This window comes from Haliaeetus albicilla, chromosome 7 (assembly GCF_947461875.1).
Source record: "Haliaeetus albicilla chromosome 7, bHalAlb1.1, whole genome shotgun sequence".
Classification (NCBI taxonomy): Eukaryota; Metazoa; Chordata; class Aves; order Accipitriformes; family Accipitridae; genus Haliaeetus; species Haliaeetus albicilla.
Genome location: NC_091489.1, coordinates 40,074,015 through 40,097,597, shown reverse-complemented (window position 1 = coordinate 40,097,597; position 23,583 = coordinate 40,074,015). Strand labels below are relative to the sequence as shown.

The window sequence follows — 23,583 nt, the reverse complement described above, 5'->3', positions numbered from 1 at the left end:
CGCCGCCTTCGTGGGGAGCGTCTGCGATCGCCTCGGGGCGGGCGGGCGTCGGTCACCGCCTTCAGGGGGTCTGGGAGCGCCGTCTCGGGGAGGCGCGGTCAGCCATCGCCACAGGAGGTGCGGAGGTCCAGCGCGCGCCGAGAGCGGTAGAGGAGCGGAGCCCGGAGCAGCAGAGGGCACTTGGCACTCGTCCTTGCAGGGAGCACCGGAGCACCGATTCGGTGAGAAAAGCCGATCTTGCGAGGCTTTTTCCGGTGGGGGTAGGGGAGGGGGGCTTAGGTATAGGGGGTAGGTGTGGGAGGATGGGCGGGCTTCGGGTGGTGCTGTGGAGAGCTTCCTGCGGGGCCGGCGTCCCTCGGTCCTGACGGCGTCCTCCTGCCTATGCAGCAGCTGGTGGTGGAGCAGACAGAGGAGGCATCCGTCGTGTGGCACTGCGAGGCAAGAGCGAGCGAGAAGAGGAGCGGAAGAAGCCCGGGAGACTGAAGTGGGGGAAAGAGAAGGGCACTCTGGGCAAAGGGACCTCCCTGTCACCGGGGCTGTGGTCACACAAGGGCGTTGCCAGCACCTGTGGTGCCCTGGCTGGCTTTGTGCTGGAGGATGACCTCCCTGTAACCAGGGCTTGGGTCTTTGCTTTTGTTGGCCTTTTGCCGTGTTGCCCCATGGTTAGGCTGCCCGGAGAGAGTGGCAACCCTGGAAGAAGGGTGAGAGCCACTGTCTCTGCACCTGGGGGGGAAGTAGAGCTCCTGAAGACGTGTTGTTGTGCTGCAGCCAGGATGGCCAGCCCATAACTCTGGCACAGGTCAGAGCCTCAGGCTCCACGGGGCTTTTGAGCATGCCAAGCTGAGGGGGACTGCCCTGTAAGCAGGGCTGTGCACATCCCCTGCGCTCAATGGGAGGTGCTGGGAGGGACCCCCTGTAAGCAGGCAGGTGTCCCTGGCCCCAGCCTTTCAGAGGTGTGGGGCTGAGATGAGTGGGGCTGGGCATGCCCTGCCCTAGCTCTCTTTCCCTCTGCTCTGAACCCTGGGAGCAGCTTGGGAGAAAGAGAACCACGGGGGAAGGTGGGAGGCTGGGGGGAAGGGGCCCCCTCTGGGGATTGGGGATGTGCCTGCCTGGCACTGGGAAGCCTTTTTATTTCCTTGAGCTGGGCCGCTGCCCTGGAAGCAGGGCTGGGGCCTCTGCTCTTTTGCCTCCCTCCGGGCCACTGGGCACCATGGCGGTGAGAAGGGTGGGTGAGCCCGGGGGGGTAGAGGGTAGGAGGGGGGAAGGATGGCTGGGGGTCGGGGAGTGCTGTGGGGACCTCCCTCCGGGGGCTGGCGTCCCGCTCTCCTCCAGGTGGAGGAGCTGGCGCTTGCCTGTGCCCTCCTTCCTTGGCAGCAGCTCCTGGGCAAGAAAGACAAGGCATTGTGTGGAACTGCGAGGCAAGAGCGAGTGAGAGGAGGAGGGGTGGGCTGAAGAGGGGGAAAGAGAAAGGTGCTCTGGGCAAAGGGACCTCCCTGTCACCGGGGCTGTGGTCACACAAAAACATTGCCAGCGCCTTTGGTGCCCTGGCTGGCTTTGCACTGGACGACCTCCCTGTAACCAGGGCTCAGGTCGTTGGCCTTTTGCCATGTTGCCCCATGGTTAGGCTGCCCGGAGAGAGTGGCAACCCTGTAAGGAGGGTGAGAGCCACCGTCTCCGCACCCGAGGGGGAAATGGAGCTCTCTGGACCCCAAGCCCGCCCTGTAAGCAGGGGAGGGCTTTTTCCGTGCGCCCCGCTCCTCTGGCCCCAGCAGCTTCCTGCCTGCTGGCAGCCTGGCCAGCGTGATCCCCCTGGAGTTGGGGCGTGTCATGGCATTTGCCCTTTGGCCACCCGTGAAGCCCCTTGGCATGTTGAGGCTCCTCTGGCCTCCATGCAGCCCAGGGGGCAGGTCTGAGGCTCTCCTCTCCTGCTCGGGGGTAGGGATGGCTCCCCAGAGCTTGACTGCACAGAGCTCGCTCTCTCTTCTGGGAAGTTCTCTTTGTGTGTCCTTGTCTTTGTCGGTGTGAGTGAGCGAGTGAGCTTGTCCTTTAGGCCCCCGTTAACATCGCTGCAGCTTAGCTTAGCTTAGCTTAGTTTAGCTTAACTTAGTTTAAACTTCCCAGGAGGGAAAGAAGAGCTCTGTGCAGCAGTGGGGGGTCCCCTCTGAGCCCATGAGTGGAGGGAGAGTCCGGGCTTGCCCCTTCTTTCTAAGGCGAAGCCGCCTTGTCGTAGCATGGGCAGCGCGACCTGCCTGTAGTCTGGGCCTGGGTCTCTGCCTGCCTGGCTGCCTGTCCTGCTGGTGACCTGCCAGCGTGACAGCCCTGTACTCGGGGCGTGTGTCACGAGCCGTGGAGCCCTCTGTCCCCAGGAGCAGCCTGCCCTCCCTGTAAGCAGGGCTGGGGAGGCTGCCCTAGCCAGGTACCAGGAGCAAGCCCTCCCTCGCCCTTTAGAGGGTGCAGGTTGAGGAAGCGCTGTGCCGGAGGGCGCAGTCCTGCCTTTGGCGCTGCTTTTGGCTGGGGCGACCTCCCCACAGTTGGGGTCGAGGTCGCTCCCTGGGCTCCTGAAGACGTGGTGTTGTGCTGCAGCCAAGACGGCCAGCCCTTAAGTGGGGCGCAGGTCGGAGCCTCGGGCTCCGTGGGGCTTGTTGGGAGTGTGTGCCAAGCCACGGGGGACTGCCCTGTAAGTAGGGCTGTGCGTGCCGCCTGCGCTCGGTGGGAGGTGCTTGGAGGGACCCCCTGTAATCAGGTGGGTGTCCCTGGCCCCGGCCTTTCAGAGGCAAAGATTTTTAAGTTGTGAGTTCTTACCACAGAATTGGAATGGCCTCTAAAAATCTAGGGAATAGCACTGAGCCAAGTACCTCCCCCAGACCCATAAAAACCATCCCAGAAGCGTCAAAATGCTCTTGTGTGACCACAGCCCCGGTGACAGGGAGGTCCCTTTGCCCAGAGTGCCTTTCCCCCTTTCTTCAGCCTGCCCCTCCTCCTCTGCTCTTGCCTCGTGGTTCCACGCACGATGGATGCCTCTTCTTTCTTTCTTTCTTTTCCGGGAGCTGCTGCCAAGGAAGGAGGGCGCAGTTAAGCACCAGCTCCTCTGCCCGGAGGAGAGAGGGACGCTGGCCCTCAGAGGGACCTCCCCACAGTGTTCCCCGGTCCCTGGCCATCCTTCCTCCCTTCTACCCCCTACCCCCCCAGGCTCAGCCGCCTTAGACCCACTTTTCTCACTGTGTGGTGCCCAGCAGCCTGGACATTTAAAGAGCAGAGGCCCCAGCCCTGCTTCCGGGGCAGTGGCCCAGCTCAGGGCAATAAAAGGGCTTCCCAGTACCAGGGCTGCCTGGGCAGGACATGGGCCCTGCTTGCCCAGAACAGGCCCCTTGCCCCCAGCCTCCTGCCTTCCCCCGTGGTTGTCTTTCTCCCAAGCTGCTCCTGGGGCTGAGAGCAGAGAGCAAGGGGACCAGGGCACGGCAGGGCAAGGCAGCAGATTTAGGGTAGCAAGCACCACTTGCAGGCCCCAAACACCAGTCACCCTCCAACCAGCTGCTCTGCATTCAAGTGGCAGCTTGTCCCAAGTGACGAGGAACCCACCTCTGGAAGTTCTTCTGCCCAAGCCCCCAAAACCTCCCAGGAAAAGCCCTTGCAACAGTCACCAGCCACTGCTGCCGATTCACTTGCCTTCAGGGCAGAAAGTGCCCAGCACTCTTGGATAGTGCTCAGCTGGCAGCCTGTGTGGGGTGACCGCCCCGTTAGCGGGGTGCGAGTCAGGGTGCCCCTGAATCGGAGAGAAGGAGCCTCTGTGGGCCTTTGGGACCAGGGCTGCCCTGTAAGTGAGGGCCCGGCCAGTGCCCTGGAGTCCCAGGCGCTTTGCAGTTCAGGCAGCGGCTCGAGCCCCCTGTAAGCAGGGGTGCAGCCTCTTTGGCCGCTGCCTTGCATGCCCAGCTGGATTTGCCCAGGGTGCCTGCCTCCGAGCCCAGCTCCAGCACCGGCGTGAACTCTGCTGTGCGTCGCTTTGGTGAGACAAGGTGAAGTAGGAGGGTTTTGCGGAGGTGGGGCCTCTGCGGGCAGGTGGGTGGTGGCCGGGTGGTGCCTTGGGGAGCTCCCTCGCGGGGTGTAGGGATCCCCGTTTCCTTCAGGTGGAGGAGTTGGCGCTTTTCAGGCCTAACCATGTCCTCCTTCCTTGGCAGCAGCTGGCAGAGAAAGAAGAGGTGTCTTGTGGAACAGCGAGGCAAGAGTGAGCAAGAGGAGGAGCAGCATCGGGATGAAGAAGGGGCAAGCGAAAGGCACGCCTGGGAAGGCGATCTCCCTGTCTTTGGGGCTGCGAAGCCTAAAGCATCCCTGGCCCTTTGGGGAGGTTGTCTGTGCTTCTGGAGCAGGTACTTGGCTCACTGCAGTTCTCAAGATTTTTAGAAGCTGCTCCACTTCTGCGTTAAGATGACACGACTTCCCAAAGATGTCTCAGAACTACTTTTTGTACCTTGATGTTGCTGCACCAGCTGTGGGGAGTGGAAGGGCTCTGCAGCCACCCAGTGTCCTTTGAGGCTGTGTGCATGCCAGGGGACAAGTACTCAAGAGCAGGGATTTTGAGGTGGTTTCCCCTTCTGATGAATGCTTCTCTTTCAGCACCTGCACGGGGGAGGAAGCTGCTGGACCTCAGCCTCTGGAGGAACACGTTCCTCCTCTCTGTCCCAAAACAGCTTCTCTCCCTGCCCGTTGCCCAGCTATTCAGTGCTGGGGGTACCCAATAAAATGCTTTCTCGCAACTGCCTGTTCCCCATTGAGCTACTTTCTCGCCCAACTCTGCTTTCACTGAGGCCAGTAAAAATGCACTGCACATGCAATTTTAACCTTCAGCAACCATTGGAATTTTTGCTGTGTGTGTTGGTCCTGGCTGTTTGCAAGGGGAATCTCAGGGACATCAGGTGGCAGTTTCCAGAGACAAGTTTGGTGGTGGGGCAGCGTTGCTGTAGGAGTGATTTATGCTGGTTCACCTTTGGACTGAGCTGTAGCTGGCAGGGCACTTAGTTCAGGGGAGGGGGATGGACGTATGAGCTGTTAAGGGCAGAGTTGCAGTTGCACGTGTTGTGCAATGGGACCGGTATGCAGAGCAAATTGGGGCTGAGTTTTTGAGAGCAGGCAAGGCCGCAGCCCTCCCTGACCATCTCAGCCTCCATCCTTCTGCATCTCGAGGCTGAGGAGAGCCATCGATAACTGCAGTGTTCTCATTCACTTCAGAGAAGCACCGCTAGCTTGTGCCTTAGGAAATTCAAAAGAAAGTGTCACAATTGCAAATCAGTGAGTTGGAGCGCCACTTCCACAGTTAAGGTGTTCTTTGGAGTGGACCGGAGTAAAATTGCTCCCCAGTTTGGGGCAAAACCAGGAAAGGTTCATTTCAAGAAATGCAAGTTGCTGTTGTCAACAAAGGTGTAAATGATGGGCATGACTGCCTGTTTTAGGGTGGTTTCGAGGATTCCCAAGAAGGTAAACACACACACTGACTATAAGGGAAAAAGCAAGCTTTTTATTAACTACACACATGCGTTACGCTAAGGGTATCTTACAAAACAAAAAAACCCACCTATTAACTTACTGAGCCAAGGACTGTGAAGAAGATGAACCATCTGTACGTTCTTGTGCCGTCTTGCGCCGCAAGCTCAGCCCAGCAGTTGGTAGGCGCCAGCTTTACGAGGGTGTCCCCACAGAGGCAACGGTGACCTTGCCGTCCACCTGCCCACTGCTCTTCGGAAAACCCCGGTATTTTGTACATTTGCGGAGGAACAGGCGTCGACACTCGTGGCCAACGAGTGCCAAAACACGCCTCGATTGCAACATAGGGAGCCTATGGCAGATGTGCCCACTGGCCAGGCATGCTGCACGTGCCATAGCCATCCCTTCTATTGGTTCATGGGCTCTGTGCATGTGGCGTATTACCATAATCCATCAGTCACATCCACTATGCTCTACCCAACAGCAGGACTTCTGCAAGGTCTGGTGCCTCGTATTCCTCCATTATTGCACATACTACCTCCCCTAACATTGCTCAACCTCCTTATCCCCGTGGTCAGCATTTCAAACAATAGACAATAAACTATCTGTTCCCTGTGCTGAGTGCATTTCTTAGCTATATACTTCTTACTCAGTGTTCATCCACGGACCAAAATTCCATCTTTTAACCCTTCCATACACACTGCCTCACTTCCTAACCTTTTATTTTAATGCCATTAAAGTTGAGACAGACCCTGGAAAGTGCCTGAGGCAATTGCCAAGAAATGCAGCACACCTGTGAGCTCTGTGGAGGAAGTGAAGCAGCAGCAGCTGCCACTCTGCAACCATGGAGTGTTTTCCTCCACTCCCTCACCTTCTCCTGAATTTTCTATAATAAAACTTGAGCATTTCAGTAACAGCTTGTCCTGCCCGTGCCTGAACATGAGGGAATGGAGCCCCATCATGCTTGTTCTCGGTTCTGAAGTTGTGTTGGGAGGTGAGTGCTAGCATGCGGGAGTGGAGGTAGCCAGGGGCATCACAATTGGTGGGCAACTCTTAGGGAGGAGCAGGGAATCAGCAACAATCACGTGTCAGACTCTAATGCCTTTTTTTTCCCCTAAAAAGCTGCAGAGCCTGGCTGGCTTTTTTCCTTTTTCTTCTCCTTCTTTCCTTAAAGCCTTGCAGTTGTGAGTGATGGGCCATTGCCAGAGCACTTCATGTCAAATGCAGTGGAGAAGTAGCTTGCGCTTCCACCTGGATCTGATATACAGCTAAAAACTCCAAGTCAAGACTCAATGACAATTACCCTTCAGAAGTACTAATTATTATTTGTATTGCAGTAGCACTGAGGAAACCAGCACCACGTTGTATTTGGCATTGACTTACCTACAGAGATAGTCCCTGTGCTAAGTCTTGAAAGTATGCACAAGATGTACGCACAAGACCCAGACGAGTGTCATTAAACCCTTTTTACAGCTGGGGAGTCAAGGCATAAAGCAACTAAAAGCATGCGTGCTGTTACTAGTGCTCACACAGTAATAGTTAAACTGCTCAGACCAGCTCTTCAGTATTCTCCTGTTTCTTCAAATGCCCCTTGCAGGCATTCAACAGCATACTTTATCCCTGAGGTAACCACGCTGGCTCACCATGTCTGTTGTATTTCTGTTTAAGTATTTTCTCAGTTTCATGCACTCGTGTTCGCCACATGCTAGTTCTGGGGTCTCCTCTGTTCTTTATCTTTCTGGAGAGTTTTCCACTTCTTCATCCAGCTCACGTGTGCAATGCTGCACAGGAGCCTTGTGGATTTCTCTCTGTGTAAAGCCTTCCTTCCCTTTCAGTATCCATCTGCCTCGCTTTCACCCAGCGTATACTGATGCCTCAGGCGAGGAATCCCATCTTCAGCACAGTGCAATTGCTAAAGGATTGTTGCATTGTGCCATTTTTCATCTTGTATTCTTTCAGCATTTGCCCACCCAGCGCTCGATACTAGAGAGGAGGGCAGCCTTATGGAAATGTAGACGTATATCCAGCCTGGCCAGGCTCTGCACAGTAGCCTGGCATGAGTGCCTGGAATTAAGTGATGCAGCTCCTCTGCATACCAAATGAGAGCGACACTTAGGATCCACCTCTTGGCAGTAACTAGCATGGCTCATCTCGGGTAACTCCCTACCTCCCTATGCAAGTCAGAAGTAGGAAGAGCTCCTTTATTCTTCTCTGATACCGCCTGAGCAGGAGGCAGCCAGCCAGGCTGACTTTTCTGTCATGACTTCGGAGAGAGACCGGCAACTGGGCAGCTTAACTGTCTTTAATAAGGAGGATTTTGAAGAAGACTGGGTTAAAGTGGCCAGTGGAGGCTTTGGGCATGTGTACCAAGTCAAGCACAAGAGGTGGAGAACAGTTTATGCAGTGAAGTGCTCCCCGTATCTGCTGCAGGACACCAGCGTGGAGAGGTAACTGCGGTCTCTTCTAGCTCAGCAGTTCAAACTGTCAATTAGAGCCATCTATGGTGAATTGGTGCTAAAACTCTGAAGGAAATGTTCACATGGCTTCTTCTCCCTGGGAAGTCAAGTTTTTGGTTCCCAAAGGGAGTGGAAAAACCACTACTGATCTGGACGTTTGCCTCTCTTTCTTTCGTGTGTGTGTGTGTGTGTGTGTGTGTGTGCGTGTGCAGGTGGGAAAAGAACACCTACTCGGAACAGTTAGTGTTGAAATCTGGAGGCTGAAGTAGGCATCTTAAACTAAACATGGGCACGTGGATAAAAGCAGCCTGATTACTTATTTGCAGCTTTCACTGGACATTGGGACTAATGGGTATCTATTAAACTAAATTAGTCACTAAAATCACCGGATTTAAAGCTGAGGGACAGAGAATTTCCAGCTGGTTTTGCTGGCCTCACAAAGCACTCTGCTCCCTCACTTACCCTCCAGACATGTTCTTTTCTCTTGATGGTGCATCTGCACCTTCAGTTTACTTTTTGCTGTGTCTCTCACCTGCAGAGACTTCTCTGCTGACTACCTTGGGTCTGGAGATAGAACAAAGCCAGGTAATTGCAACTACTGCCAATACCACATACAATATAGGCAATCCTGATCTAAAAACTGAGTCAATTAAGTTACTTATTCTCAAATTTTATTCTGTTCAAGTTGGAAGGATCCTGCCTAGTTAAAAATCACATGCTTGTATGACTTCTTGTCATGTTACTGACAACAACTGAGATGGTTCAGTTTGAGCAGTGACTGTCCTCTTTCGTTTGCACTGCTTATGCTCTTCAGGTACTACGTTTGCATTTCATTTTCTTTTGGGGAAAAAAAAAATGAGTCAAGTTAATCAGTTTTACTTCTGCATATATTAATTCTAGTAAATTTATTCATATGGCTTTCATGGATTATATCAACTCCTAGTGTACACTCCAGAAGAATGGTTGAATGTGAACAGAAACATTCATGGGTGTTTTTTTGTTGTTGTTGTTGTTGTTTTTAAAAACAACATTTCTGCAATCACCAGGATTTGAAAACCTAAATCTGAAAATCTGAGTTTGGGAAAAATGTCTAACAATTCATGTGCCTTTAATAGTTACTGTACTGATGTCCTAGGGACTGAAGTTGCACTATTTTGTCATTAAAATAACTTTGCACTCCAACATAGTGTTATAAAAGGCTTTCCTACCCCTTACATATATCTAAACAGCCTTGAGGCTGCTCTGACTTACATTATGCTTTTCAGTAACCCCTGTGAGTTCTGGATTACAAGACAAGACCGTGCTGTCCTGCACTATGGCCGTGCCCAAAATCCTTCCTTTCTGGGGGGGGTGTAAGAAGGGCCAGCACTGGTCCTGTAGTGTTGTGCATCTGGGGTGTATGGTTCAATGGCTGTTTCTACTTGCTTTAGAATGTTTCCACATTTGTGAGAGGCAGACCTTCAGTGTGCAGTTTGTCTAATGCACACATACCCACAGAAAACATCTTTGAGTGCATTGCATATGAATCTGTCATGAGCCTTTTCGTGCGTATTATAAAATGGTTCTGGTTATCTGTCAGCACTAAGTACAAGCCCCAAATGCAAAACTGAAAGTTTCCAGGCCATTCAGTGGTTTGAAAAAAGCACAGCAGCACAGATGGCTGGTAAGGGGGCCAAAGGAGGCAAAAGTTTCAGAGGAGCTTTTAAAAGTCCTTAGCACTCCTGTCTCTGGGCTTGTAAAAACAATGTGTCTCGTCAGTAGCTATGAATGGAGACAATGGTGTGGTGACTTCCATCTGCTCGCATTCGTGATGCGTAACCAACTGCTTTGCACTGTTCCTTCAAAATGATGGGGCAAATTGACAGCCAGTTTATTAACCTTGGATGGTTTTGCTTGTCAGGAGAAAACAGGAGATGGATTTTGTGGGATGATGGAAGACATCCCTGTGGGCACATGAAAGCAAGGAGGGCAGGTACTCAGTGAATGCCACTGAATCTATGTATCACCTGAGAGAAGGAAAGAGAGTGGGTGGAAGATGGCTCTCGCCTCAACTTCTGTCAGCTGCAGAGGCTCATAGTTCGCAGGTCTGCTGAGGCTGAGGAGAGAAAAAAAAAATCACAGGGAATCCACAGAAAAGAAAATACAGCCACAGATGCAGCCACAGTATTTCCCAGAGGGTTGAAACACTCAGATTCTTATATGGGAATCACTTTGGGGCTCTTGCTTTTCTCCCTTACAAGCCTCATTTCTTGGGGCTCCCTTTGCTTGTCCAACATCCACCTTCTTGCTGTACCTTCTCACGTATCTGTGCTAATGGTGCAAATGCCTCCCCCTGGGCTAATCTCACTCCCTCTGTCACTTCCCACAATCCTGATCCACCACAGGATCCAGCACAACCTTCTGTGCAGGTCAGCTCCCACCAGCCCCTGGGGTGCCTGGGAGGGAGGCACACAGGGGCTGTGCCCAGAGATTCTGTCCCAGGAAGGGAACCAGAAATCACAGAAGTCGCTTCTATCTCCACACGCATCATTTTCCTGGGAGGGGGAAGAGTCAGTCTATCTGCAACCCTCTACGCTGCAGGTTGCAACTTCTTCCTGTGTTAACCCTTTCTCCTGCAGTAGGAAAGATAATACCTGAGACTCCTCAATACAGAGGTACGTTTTACTGTGGGGAGCCTGCTAGAGGAAGTCTGGCAGAAGGATTTGCTTAGCTGAACTATGTTTAGAGCTATTAGTGGCCTGGCGTAATGTTGCAAGCTCAGATTCATTCCCAGGGTGCTCTTTTTAAATGCAGTTTTGGCACTTTACTGCTTGGCTGCTGTCAGCATGCTCTGGGCATCCCAACTCGTTCAGCAGGTTGGGAAATGTAAAGATTTAGTGAAACAGGTCTGCCAAAACTGGCAACAATGGACAGACATGTCTAGACTCCCTCTGGGACCAGATTCACCATGCTCACGGACAGAAAGCTGCAGGCAGAGGCATAGGCATAGGCATAGGTATGCCAAGCCTCCATGTACTCAAGCTCAGTACGTTAGTGTGTCTGCCAGCAAGCAGTGTGCAGGCTGTCACTGAGGCTACCCTGTGGACTTGTGGTGTATGAAAAAGGCATGGCTCACCATGTGTCCTGGTTTCAGCTGGGATAGAGTTAATTGTCTTCCTAGTAGCTGGTACAGTGCTATGTTTTTGAGCTAGGTATGAGAAGAATGTTGATAACACTGGCGTTTTCAGCTGTTGCTAAGTAATGTTTAGTCTAAAGTCAAGGATTTTTCAGCTTCTCATGCCCAGCCAGCGAGAAAGCTGGAGGGGCACAAGAAGTTGGGATGGGACACAGCCGGGGCAGCTGACCCAAAGTGGCCAACAGGGTATTCCATACCATGTGATGTCACATCTAGTATATAAACTGGGGGGAGTGGGGGCGGGGGGATCGCCGCTCGGGGACTAATGGGGCGTCGATTGGCGGGTGGTGAGCAATTGCACTGTGCATCATTTGTATATTCCAATCCTTTTATCATTACTGCTGTCACTTTATTAGTGTTATCATTATCGTTATTGGTTTTTTTCTATTCTATTAAACTGTTCTTATCTCAACCCACGAGTTTTACTTCTTTTCCTGATTTTCTCCCCCATCTCACTGGGTGGGGGGGAGTGAGTGAGCAGCTGTGTGGTGCTTAGGTGCTGGCTGGGGTTAAACCACGACACCATGCTGTGCCTGCTCCCGACATCATGCTTTCAGGAGCATCCCTTGGGAATTTCACCACAGTGTGAAAACGAGCACGTGGACAAGGCTTTCTGTGATCACTGAAGGTCTTCTAAGAGCTGGACTAAGATGGAAGTTTTGATCTCTTTCTCTAGGAGCCTGGTGGTTGAATTTGCCCAAACAATCCTCGGCTCATTTTGAAAAGTCATAACACCTTGTATGTTAGATTTTAGTCTGCAAAAGATCATGATGTGGTTGCATTATCACCAGTTCAAGGGGCAAATTGGAATGAATCTTTTTGGGGTAGGCAGGGCTGCTTGGAAAGGCTAGATACCACTAACCTACTATACCATAACTTAGCTCGTGAATCGACTGATACCATTTCTTGGTTCCACGTTTTTTGTTTTGTTTGTTTTGTGTTTTTTTTTCCCCCCAGGACCAGTATGAACTGTCTAATGGAAGAGGCAACCAAGATGGAGAAAATAAAATTCCAGCACATTGTCACTATCTATGGGGTCTGCAACAGCCCTTTGGGGATAGTGATGGAATATATGGCGAGAGGGTCCTTGGAGAAAATTCTTCCCACTCACAAAATGTCATGGCAGCTCAAATTCCGGGTTATCCATGAGATGAGCTTGGCTATGAATTTCCTGCATAGCATGACACCTCCTTTGCTGCACTTAGATCTAAAACCAGGGAACATTCTCCTAGATGGGAATATGCATGTCAAGGTATGACCTTAATGCTGTGTTTGTAGGGACAGGTTATTTCTCAAATATGAGAAAGGTTATTTTTGCCAAATGAGTCCAGAATCCTAGTAAGTTAGGTTCTTCAGGAACACTCAATGAAAGATTGACTGGTGGGGCCTATAAGAAGCAGCTGGTAAACAAAGTACCTCCAGATCGTACAGGCAATCTGTGCCAGAACTGGGAACTGAAGGCTCCAACTTAGGAGGAAATGCTGATCTGCTGGACTCACTGAAAAGCACTGACTGCAATTTTATCAGGATTTTATCAAGTTTCAGCTGCTAGGCACCTCCTCATATCCCTGATCATGAAGGATGGAGGTATCTCCCAGCTAATATAAGGAGGGGTGAGATTGTGAGCATTATGGGGGAGGCTCTCATTTTTTCTGCTTGCAGATCTCGGACTTCGGGCTGTCGAAATGGATGGAGCAGTCTAGCCGAATGCAATATATTGAAAGCTCTGCTTTGAGAGGCACTTTGAGCTACATCCCCCCAGAAATGTTTCTCCAGAACAGCAAGCCCCCAGGAATCAAATATGATGTGTACAGGTAAGGGCTGCCTTTCCGTTCAGAGGTCACACAGGGTTGCCACCTAGCTCTTACACAGAACGAGAGAGACTGGCACATTGCCTCGTTTTGTTTATATTCTGGCTCTCTGCCTTCCATAATGGCCTCGGTGGGGAACACACTGGGACTGATGTGTTACTCCAACCTCAATGGTGGGGAGTGAGGGGGAGTGGGATTATCTGTGGATAATCATCTGTTTCTTACCAGATGCACCTCTGTGCAGCACTGATCCCATGGGAGCTGCAGACGTAGACTTACTGCCTTAGGTTCCATCGTAGCCTGTTAGGTTGCTGGAAGTTGTTATAGAAAAGGAGTAAGATTAGAGCACAGGACAGACAGTGTCTGCTCTTTCATAGCAGTTGCTGCTTAGGTTAATTTTGATTTTAAAGCAACTGTAATATTGCTTGTCTTCTTTGGTATTCAGCTTCATTTTGGTCAGTAACAGGTGGAGAAAAGATTTCAACTTTATTTTTTTCCTTTTGGCCGAAGTGCTTTGCAGCCCACTTACACAAGCTACATATATACATTCTGGAAATTCATCAGTTCCTTACCCACTACACTACACAGTAACCCAAGACAAGAACCAAAGGAGGATTTGCATGGCCGCATGAACTTGCAATAGTCAGGGGCTCTAAAACCCAATGTGAATAAAGTGAAAAATAAGCACTGAGAGCCTGACTTTTACAGGAAATGCTCTAAATCCCTCATTCACTACACCAACCCTTTTGCTGAGGCATCAGAGATGTATGTGATAATTCATAAGATCTTGTCCTTTTCGTGTGGGGGATGAAATCCTTCTATCCTGAAGAATATCTTTCCTAATTTTCCCATTTCTCAAGAAGATGAAAGCAATAAGTGAATTTTATGTTCTTGTACATATGGGAGTGATTGCTCATGATCTCATTGCCTGCAGCTTTGGAATTGTCATTTGGGAGATACTTATGCAGAAGAAACCTTATGCAGGTAAATATGAACACTTCTTACATGCTCTGCACTTATTAAATGTTTATTACAGTCACCTTCACAGAGATAAAGCCTAGTGCACATTGCTTTTTTTCAGGAGCCAACATGATGGCCATTATAGTCAAGGTTGCAGCAGGAAAGAGGCCCTGCCTAGAACCCATCAGTGATGACTGGCCAGGGGAATGCCAGCAGATGGTTGACTTGATGAAGAGGTGTTGGGACCAAGACCCCAAGCAAAGACCAAGCTTTACAGGTGTAGTAGCTGATTGTGATATGGATTAGCCAAGGGTTAGCTGCAGGGATTAACAAGTGAGGGATAAGCTTGCATATAACTCTTTGCCAGTTAAATCGCATGTTGCCTTGGAAATGCTTGGTACCCATTTGCTGTCAACACATCCTCTTTCTCCCTCTTTCCTTCCTCCCCACATGGAGGATACAGGAAGACTTCCACAACCTTGGGTACTGACTGATTTCTGAACATCTGGGTAGTCTGCACAGCTAACAGTCTTTTTGCTCTGGTAGATATCCCTGTAGAAACAGACATGCTGCTGTCACTGATACAAAGCCTTGTAGTAGATCCAGAGAACGAGCGCCTTGTTAGGAAGATGTCCCACAAGCCTGCCATCTCTGGGAACCAGCAGGTGAGGAAGGCTTCCCAGTACCACTCAGGAAATTCCACTGAGTCCTTTCCCTGTTCTTACCAGTTCTTGAGAACGTGTTTCCTCTCTCATCACTGTTTTTCATCAGACAAGGGCACCTCAGCAACCTTTGCACAGTGTGTTTGGATAGGTTGTACATCTGTAATTCATTTATGGGGACAGGAAACTTGCAAATAAATTTAGAAAGCTGGCCAGTGTGCTAAATGACAGACAGTCCGAGAGGAAGACCCTTTTTTCTATCTGCTCAGATGAAGTGGGTTTATCATGTAGGCCTCAGTCATTAAAAGAAGCTCAGGCAGACACAGAATCACGGGGCTTCTGCTCATAGCACTGGCATATGCATTCAGATGACCATTTTCCCGCTCCATGGAACTGAAGACATTCCAGTTGAAACAACTCTCATGGAAGAAAAAAAGTTTTAAATCCCTGTGTTTCTCTAAGAAAAAAAATCAGGTTTCAGGATAGTCCTAATTTTAGCCCAGCTACTGGAGTGTAATTGTGCCTAGAAGTCAGCTTCATACAGGCAGAAGTAGCAGTTGAGAACTATTGCTATTTTGAGGTTTTGCCTAGTTGTGCAGTCAGCAAGAAATGAGATGCCTGAGTATAGAGGATTGAGGAAGTGGGGGTGTTTGGATTCACTATGCAACAGGGAAAATGACTAGCTGGGATGCTGCCATGGGCACGTGCTGCAGTAAAGAAGTAGAATATATGTATGTTTGGGAGCAAAGTAGTAAGAGGAGGCAAGTCTCATTGATATCCAGAGATCATTTTCAGGGTCCCGCATTCATGTTAGCATCATGATTTGCTCTGCTGAGTTTTGGACACAATAACAAGATTGGGTAAAAACCACTCGAATGATAATACAAAATTCTAGAGCAGTAGCAAAGAACTATGTCCAAACCTTATAGAATGCAAATAAACAACTTTGTCTTACGGCTTTTTCTTTTCCCCTTCCTGAAAACGAGAGTGACAAAGAAGAGTTCACCTTCCCCAGAGTCACCAGAAGTGGTGGTAAGTAGGGGACTTTCTTTATAATTCAAAAATAAAGAAGGGGAAACCTACAAAAAATAGACTATTTCCTCGCTCTCTGGTGATATGGATGTGGCTCAAGAAAGTTTTCCATGTGGGTGACTTTTCTTTTTAAGTTAAGGAAAATTAACTATACAGGAAATAGCAGATATAGTTCCTGTGAGGGAGAGGTCAAATGTCTCACTGCTTTCTAAAAGACTGCATGTAGCAGACTTGCCTCATTTCATATTCCCTATCTCTAAAAATGACTTTTATTTCATTTCATACTATGAAGATTCACGTGCTCTCCCTCCCATCTTGTGCACACCAAGCTATTTCACTTGGTCTTACTCTCTTTCTCCTGTTTTGTTTCCCTTGCCTTTAGAAACTGATAATCAGGAGGTTCGTATCCCACCTTCTTACAGTGAGGTTGAAAGTCCAGAGGACATCCTGTCTGAGGAAATCTTTAGAGTCCATGAAAATGGCCTCACATTACTTCACCTTATGGTGATCCAGGGAAATGTGGAAAAGGTGAAGTTTCTCCTGAGCTGTAAAGCCAATGTGAACAGCCAGGTAGTCTGTGGCTACACCCCGCTCATTATGGCTGTTCAGAAGAGGTCGCCAGAGATCTGCTCAGTTCTGATAGAGCATGATGCAGACATCAATATGCCTGATGACGATGGCTGGACACCTCTTCACTTTGCTGCTCAGAATGGGGATGATAGAATTGTACGCCTCTTGCTGGACCACCAGGCACAGGTAAATGCTCAAGAGCATGATGGGTGGACCCCTCTGCACTTGGCATCACAGAACAACTTTGAGAATGTGGCCCGAGTACTGCTATCTCGCCAGGCTGACTCCAATACCCAGGAGGTTGATGGGAAAACTGCCCTCCATGTGGCAGCTTGCTTTGGACATGTGAGTTTGGTGAAACTGCTTGCCAGTCAAGGAGCAGACCTGGAGAAAAAACAGAAGAACCATAGAACCCCACTTCATGTTGCTGTGGAGAGGGGGAAGTTCAGGGTAGTCCATTATTTGCTGAAGAATGGGACCTCTGTCAACAGCCTGGATCAAAATCATTACAGTGCCCTGCACCTGGCTGTGGTGAGAGGGAAGTACCTCATCTGTGAGAAGCTCATCAAATACGGAGCCAATGTGGAGCTGAGGACAGACAAAGGTTGGACTCCCCTGCACCTGGCTTCTTTCAAAGGACACATTGAAATCATCCACCTGCTAAAAGATAGCCATGCCAGACTGAATGCCAAAGGAAGCATGGACTGGACACCACTTCACTTGGCTACTCGCTACAGTGATGAGCCGGTAGTCTGTGAGCTATTGAGATGTGGGGCAGATCCCAACATTGCTGAGAAGTCAGAGTGGGCCCCCCTCCATTTTGCAGTCCAGCGGGGCTCCTTTCTGACTGTCATCAATCTTCTGGAGTGCAAGGCAGATGTCAATGCTAAGAACAAAGTGGGTTGGACACCCTTGCACCTTGCTGTCCTCAAGGGCAATATGGCCATTATAAAGACCTTGATTAAGGCTGGTGCTCTGCTTGACGTGGAAGATATCACTGGCTGTACAGCCCTCCAGTTGGCAATTAGACATCAGAGAGAAAACATCATTACGCTGCTTCAAGGCAAGGACTCGCTGGTAAATAAATCAGGGAATAGGACTCTGGTGAATGATGCTAAGATTTCAAGACCCAAATTTGTTCCAGGAAGGACAGATTTGTAGATTCATCAAGTGTGGTATTTGAGACTTGCATTTTCCAATAACAAGTGCTATGCCTTAAACCACCATATCCTGTCACCTGGTGATTACAAGAAAATACTTTTTTTTTTTTCTTTTTTAAATGGAAGTTTCTAAGCATGAGCCCTAAAAGAGTAAAAGAAAATGGAGCTGCAGAAGGAAGCTGACAAGTTATTTTCCAGAGACTGACCAAGCTTGTAGAACATTTTGGCTTGGTGATGCTGGCTTTAGGCAGTGCTTTCCTGTTTTAATACTTACAGTGCAGGGATGGACATGGGTATATGTACTCCCTTTTCATATGGGCAATGCTGAAACTGTGCATAGCAACCCATATATACATGTCTTCCACAGATTTTATCGGGTTTATTCCATGTTTTCCTACAGAGAAAATTGGTGTAAAATGGCCTTGGCACAGGTGGGAATTGAATCATGAGATTCTCACCTGCTGCTGGAAATAGACACTAAGCATATGGTACAGCAATGTGTCAGATTTTCTGACATCTCATTTTTGTAACAAGAATAAAATAAAACAAGGAAGGAAGAAAAATCACTAGTAGAAAGTATTTAAATGTATGCAACACAGAGAAAAAGAAATTCCAGAATAATTCCACTCCATCCCTTCAGAACAAAAGAGCCAAGAGCTATTTTCCTAAGCATTCAAATTACTTACTGACCACCTCCACACTTCAGACTTTAAACACTGAGGTTGCCATTAGAAAGATGGCTTTAAGGATAAGCCAAAAAGTGAGTGCAGTTCTGAAACCTGTTCCCTGCCATGAGGGCTATGAATAACCTCCAGTCTTAACTACAAAATGCTGCTGTGGGAGTTTCATAGAATGGTTGAAAGAGTTCCTCAGAAAAGTGGTATCTAATTTGGGTTAGCCTCTTTTTGTATTACCTTAAAAGGCTAGTCTCTAAGAGCCCTTGTGTAGTCATTGAGGAGATGGCATCTTCTGGAAAGCAGTGCTGGATCTATTGCCTAGATTCAACCTTTTCTGCTGAAAATATGTATGCCTCTGAGTATGTTTCTGTGGATGAGTAGAACAGCTTTGTGACAAATGCATCCTATTTTTATGTCTGGCCCTATCTGTGGGAGTTGTTTTTAGAGTTGAAGAATCAGGGAAATTGCTCAACACTAAGTTAGGTAGCAGTGTAGGTCACTCAGTATGCTGGCTGGAGAGCAAAGGAGGCATTTTAGCCCCAAAGTAGTCATCACTTAACAGTTGATACACAAGAGAACTGGCTATTTTCAGGTCAAGGTTTAAGTCATGTCTCTGCTGGGAAATAATTCTTGATCTCTATCAGGAAGATGTTCTAGAGCTTCATTACTTCTCTGGAGAACATAACCGTCTTCATGGATTTGATTCTTTTGCCACCGTAAGTAGCACTTGTATGCAGCTTATGATAATCCTACCATGATTTGCTAAGCACTTCCAAAATGTGCCTGGGATGATGACTTTCTTTCATCATCTTAGCTGGAAAGATGCTGCAATGTAAACAAATAATCCACAGCTCTGCAGGGGAGAAGATGCATCTTTCCTGATGGACATTATTAGCTGGGAGTCATTACTTTAGCAAGTGTTGCTTTTTATGCTTTATAGATGGTGAAAGAGAAAAGTCTATTTGTGCATGCAACGCACTTCAGGTCCCAGCAAGCAAGCTAAAGCAATTAACACAAACATGTAATTTGCTTCCTACAGTGAGAGAATGGTGGGCTTCAGACAAATAGGCTTACTAGGTCTGAACAGACAGCTGTTAAAGCTCCAATAGCTGTGCTTGGGCTGAAAAGAAATATACCTGTTCTGGAGACCTTCTCCTCTAGTTGAATGTCAGTAATTGTTCTTGTTTGCTCTGCTGGTATTCCAGTGTCGTCTTTAGTGTTTTAGCCATGCAGAAATGTTGTACTGGTTCTTTACCTCGTGCGAACGAGGGTGAATGGCATATGAAAGGGAGTTTCTTTTCAGCTCTGGCCAACAACTAGAATTGCTCTGGTACCAGCAGGTTCTGTTCAGTGGCTTCCTCTAGGCTTGGTGTGTCTAACAAATGCTTGTTGTCCAGGAAAAGCTGGCAGTTGTTTGATCAGGACAAAGAACATCAGGTTTAAAATGCTCTATTGAGAACTAAGCTATATTGTGATGTGTGAGTCATAACTATTTTTCATTGTTCGATACAGCATGCTTTTCCTTAGTTTAGTTTTAACCCACTGAAGCTCTCTGGACTATGCTAAATAAAAATCAGGAAGGATGATTGTAATGACAATGCCTGCTATTAAAAATTTCTTAGTCACTTCTCCTGCATTTGTTTTCCTTTTGACATTTGACCAGTTGAGCATGTCATGAGGATATTATTATAAACTGGGTAGAGATGGGGGCAGCCTGCATCCCCAAGGGCAGGCTATGGGCTGCTTTTCTGTGGGAGAGATTGGATCAGCTGCAACTCTGGAGAACTGCAAATGTGGGAGCAACATGCTTTCCTGAACCACAAAGGCAGGAAGCTGCCCGGTTTACTCTCCCCTCCTATTGCAGGGCATAGAAGTCTTTGGCTTCCAGGCTTGCCTCCTGCTTCAATGGGGGGTCTGCTACCCTGCCTTCCACAGTGGGAATACAATTAGTATCTGCACAATATGGCCTTGCAATTATCTGCCTTCAGATCTTGAAGGAAGCCTTCCAAATTTTTTGTATGCCAAAAAGGTTTTCTTCTGGCTGTGTACAAGAGATTAACTTCATTACATTTTGAAGGGATATAGTTGATGTTGCTTTTAATGGAACCATTTTCTGTGGGGAAATGGATGATGTTACTTATGGAAAATGGTGAAGTGATTCGTGAAGTGATTCATGAAGTGCTGCCTGATAACATCCAAATCTTGAGAAGGTTAAAAAGCCCAACCTCTACTAACTTCATTTTCATTTTTACATTAACTTAAAATATTAATGTATAATATATTTGAACTCTGTTTTTCAGGATGCTTTGACACCAAAGCAAAACCTTTAGATATTATCTTAAAATGTATTATATTAAAATGATTCATTTTTAGCATTTGCCATTGGTGAAGCAAGGAGCTATGCAGGTTATGAGTTGAAATGCTGGAGGGGTTTTATTTTGCAGGGACCTTAAAAATGCACCTTTTTTTCAACAAAAACAAGCTTGAGGTATTCAGAAATTCCTTGAGAATGGAAATAGTATTTGCCTACCTGCTCATGCTGTCTACCTTCCAGAGTCAGCTTATGATGCAAGTTTTCAAAGGGATGGAGGAGGAAAGGGGACGTGCAGAGCAGCATTAGAGGCTGCTATAATTGAGACGAAGGAACTGCAAGCTTGTACACTTCATATAAAATAGAGTGAACTTTCCATCATCTGTGCTAATATCTCCTCAGTTTTCTTCCTTTCTTTTCCCAGTTGTGTCTCCCTAAAGGACACCTTGTGTAACGTAAAGATTGCATACACATAAGCTGGATTATTTCAGACGACTCCCAGTTTTGTTCTTGTTCATGGATGATGTTAACTTTTGTAAGAATGGAGCACTATGGACAGAGAGAGCATCTGCAGAATTGCCCTTCAGATGATGGGAGGGTGTCACTTGTTCAATACGGTCCCCATTCTTTTTTTTAGCCATTATAGTATTTCCCTGCCAAAGAGCTAAAGCCATCTGTTTAGCTTTGAAGCCTAGCTCTGAAATCCAGAGCTGTTTCCCAGTGTTGGCTGCTAAATGTGCCCTGTCTTCAGTCCAGGGCATGGACACAGGCAGTATTTTGAAAGAGGCTGTTCTGCTGCTAGTGCTTTTTCTTACTCATCAGTTGAAGTGGGAGAGAGGAAGGATAGTGACATCTTTTGCATTAAGTCAGTGCCCAAGGAATTGAGAGGGTAGTTAATTGAAGACTAAATGCCAAGGTCCCAAGTGACTCTCAGAATGCCACACTCCTCCAATGGACCTTTCACACACAGAGGTGCCTGGGTGGGGTTATCCATTTCTCATTCATTAATCAGGGAAAGCCTGCAATTTAATGCACTGAAACTAGTCACAATTATTGAGCTCTGTGAAATGATACAGTTCTTGTTCTGTCTGCTCTCTGTGCTTCTCAGTGCCTTGATACGAGCCTGACATTCAAGATGGTTTTATTACTTGCAGCATGGGGGTAGCAGGACGTGGCTATTTCTGATGGGTTTGTGTCACAGGAGGATGAAAAAGACAATACCTTTGCACACATCTTGCTGAGGTTATAGTTACCTTCTTGGATTCTGTGGCATGCTGAAGGCAAATTGCATTACACATCATCAACAATAGCAACATTGGGAATGGATGTCTAGCTAACACCCCCACACGCATTCTGGGGGAAGATTCTTTCATAGTAACACTTGCAATGGTAATAGTTAAACTTTGCCCCCATAAGGGTGCCCTTCAACACCTCACATTCAGACATTCTCATGAGGTGCCCTAGCTTCATTATTTAAGAGGAGTATTTTGAAACAAGTACATTTGTTGTTTGTTTAACTGCAATTGGGCAGCAGCGAGCTGTCTCCAAAGCTCTCCAGAGAGCATTCAGGGTTGCACAGCAAGCATCTTTTCTCTTAAGTTTGGAAAAATGGGGAGCCTGGGAGATTGGTGGCCCAGCCAGCCTTATAGCTATCAGGCATCTGTTGGGAGGCTCACAGGACATGGCAGACAGGAGAAACCACAGGCCTGGGTTCAAGAGGGAGAGAGAGAAGGAAGAAGCTGCTGAGAAGTTAGCATGGGAGGCCTGTTTTGCTTTGCCTTTGTGTTAAAGATTAAGATGAGCCTAAACTTGACCTGCTGCTGGTGGTGGCTTCTGTGTGGGATGGAGAGGACAGGTGGTTTCTCTGTGGAAAGGCCCCATTAGCACCAGTAGCGCTGACCACAGCAGTGCCTGGGGCTCCGGCAGGGAGAGCAGTACTCAAACCCATGCAGCTGCTGCTGATGCCACGTGCTGTGCTGCAGAAACAGCGCTCCTCATGCTTAGCCTCAAACAGAGGGGTGTTTGTAGCAAATCGGAAGCTTCGCCTCTAATTAAAATGTCATACTTCTCATACTCAAACAGCCTGGAAATCTCTTGCTGAGACCTAAGCTGTTTAGCTGTTGTTAAGCTGTCAAAGGCATAACATTAAAGAAGTATGAGGCATAGACAGATAGCTCTCCCTTGGTGTGACATTTTTACTCCAATATCACTTTGAAGATGTTTTTCTTAGCAGTGATGCTTGAAATTCTGCAAGATGATGGATGTGATTGGCAGCAGGAGTACTTGTCTCCCTGTAGTAGTAAGGTCTTAAAGAAAGAAAAAAAATTCAACAGCCCAAATAACAACCCAGAACCTCAGTGCCAACTGAACTAAGTCCAGGGAGGGGTTTTGTGGTTTGGGGGGTTTTTTTGGTGGAGTTTTTTGTGGTTGGTTTGGTTTGGGTTTTTTTTTAAATGCATGCTCTCAAGGGCTCAAATTTGTGACGGGAACCTCTGGTGTTTATTTTACTCCCTTTAATCTCTAGGTAGCAGATGGGGGGGAGGGGCGGGAAGTGAGGCATGAAGGACTGACTTCTGCCTGCTGTGCACAGTGCATTTTTCCCAGTTTGTCTGCATTGATCACAATTGTTGCTTTCACCGAGTTGTAGAGACATGAGAATTAAAAGCAGCATTGTTCACTTCCCCGTGCCTTATCCATATGTATGCACTTCTTTGCTGATCTCTGTGTATTCCTACATGTGATGGCATTTGTGATAGCTGAGGGGAATAATAGAAAAGCAGTTGGGGAGCATGCTAATGTGATATGGAAAATTAAGGACTTTCAATTTTATATAATTTTTTTTAAAGTATCAGAATATGTTTTTACATATTTGACCTTAAGGTCAGCTAATGTCACGTGATCTTTTCTTGCTTACCCCTCTTCTTGAGAAGTGAAGTTGAAAGGTTTAGGATACCAGAATCCCTCATAAATGCTGAGCAACGACAGGCATTGAAGGTTTTATTATTCAGTAAGGATAGTTTGGGTTTTATTCTTGATGTTTATGTCCAGCTCTGAAAATTCTGCAGCTGAAATATAGAAGGCAGGTTGTATGGGTCTTCAGAAACCTGGGCGCAGCTGTGAGTGCTGAGCTTTTGGAAAACTTCTGGCTTTACTGTACCAGTGACTCCACCAGCTGCTTGTCAGACAGGAACAAAGGCAGATGTTCTCAATTGTCACTTGGTTAAAATGGAAAACTGGGAGGGGGGGAGCGTGGATTTGTTTTTCATACAAGACAGCCTAGATCCTGTTTTGAGG

General features: G+C 47.9%; 1 protein-coding gene across 2 annotated transcripts; it reads left to right on the top strand.

The window, feature by feature from the left end:
• Positions 1–21,775, top strand: ANKK1 (ankyrin repeat and kinase domain containing 1). Of its 2 annotated transcripts, XM_069787955.1 has the most exons (10): positions 3,356–4,013; positions 4,176–4,364; positions 4,612–7,922; positions 12,064–12,358; positions 12,769–12,920; positions 13,852–13,901; positions 13,999–14,154; positions 14,424–14,542; positions 15,526–15,571; positions 15,954–21,775. In XM_069787955.1, the coding sequence occupies exons 3-10, from the start codon at positions 7,735–7,737 to the stop codon at positions 17,300–17,302; spliced, it is 2,355 nt and encodes a 784-aa protein (XP_069644056.1). In that variant the 5' UTR covers positions 3,356–4,013; positions 4,176–4,364; positions 4,612–7,734; the 3' UTR covers positions 17,303–21,775. The 2 variants fall into 2 exon arrangements, 1 of the variants encoding a protein (XP_069644056.1); XR_011325530.1 differs by lacking the exons at positions 3,356–4,013; positions 4,176–4,364; positions 4,612–7,922; ... (5 more) ...; positions 15,526–15,571; positions 15,954–21,775 and adding exons at positions 1–221; positions 388–1,106.
• Positions 21,776–23,583: the final 1,808 nt, after the last annotated feature.

Bases quoted from the DNA above. Each gene is read 5' to 3' on its own strand.
- ANKK1 (XM_069787955.1), top strand. From the start codon at position 7,735: ATGACTTCGGAGAGAGACCGGCAACTGGGCAGCTTAACTGTCTTTAAT. The intron at 13,902-13,998 runs GTAAATATGAAC...GCTTTTTTTCAG, and splicing joins GCAGAAGAAACCTTATGCAG to GAGCCAACATGATGGCCATT. The intron at 14,155-14,423 runs GTGTAGTAGCTG...TTGCTCTGGTAG, and splicing joins GCAAAGACCAAGCTTTACAG to ATATCCCTGTAGAAACAGAC.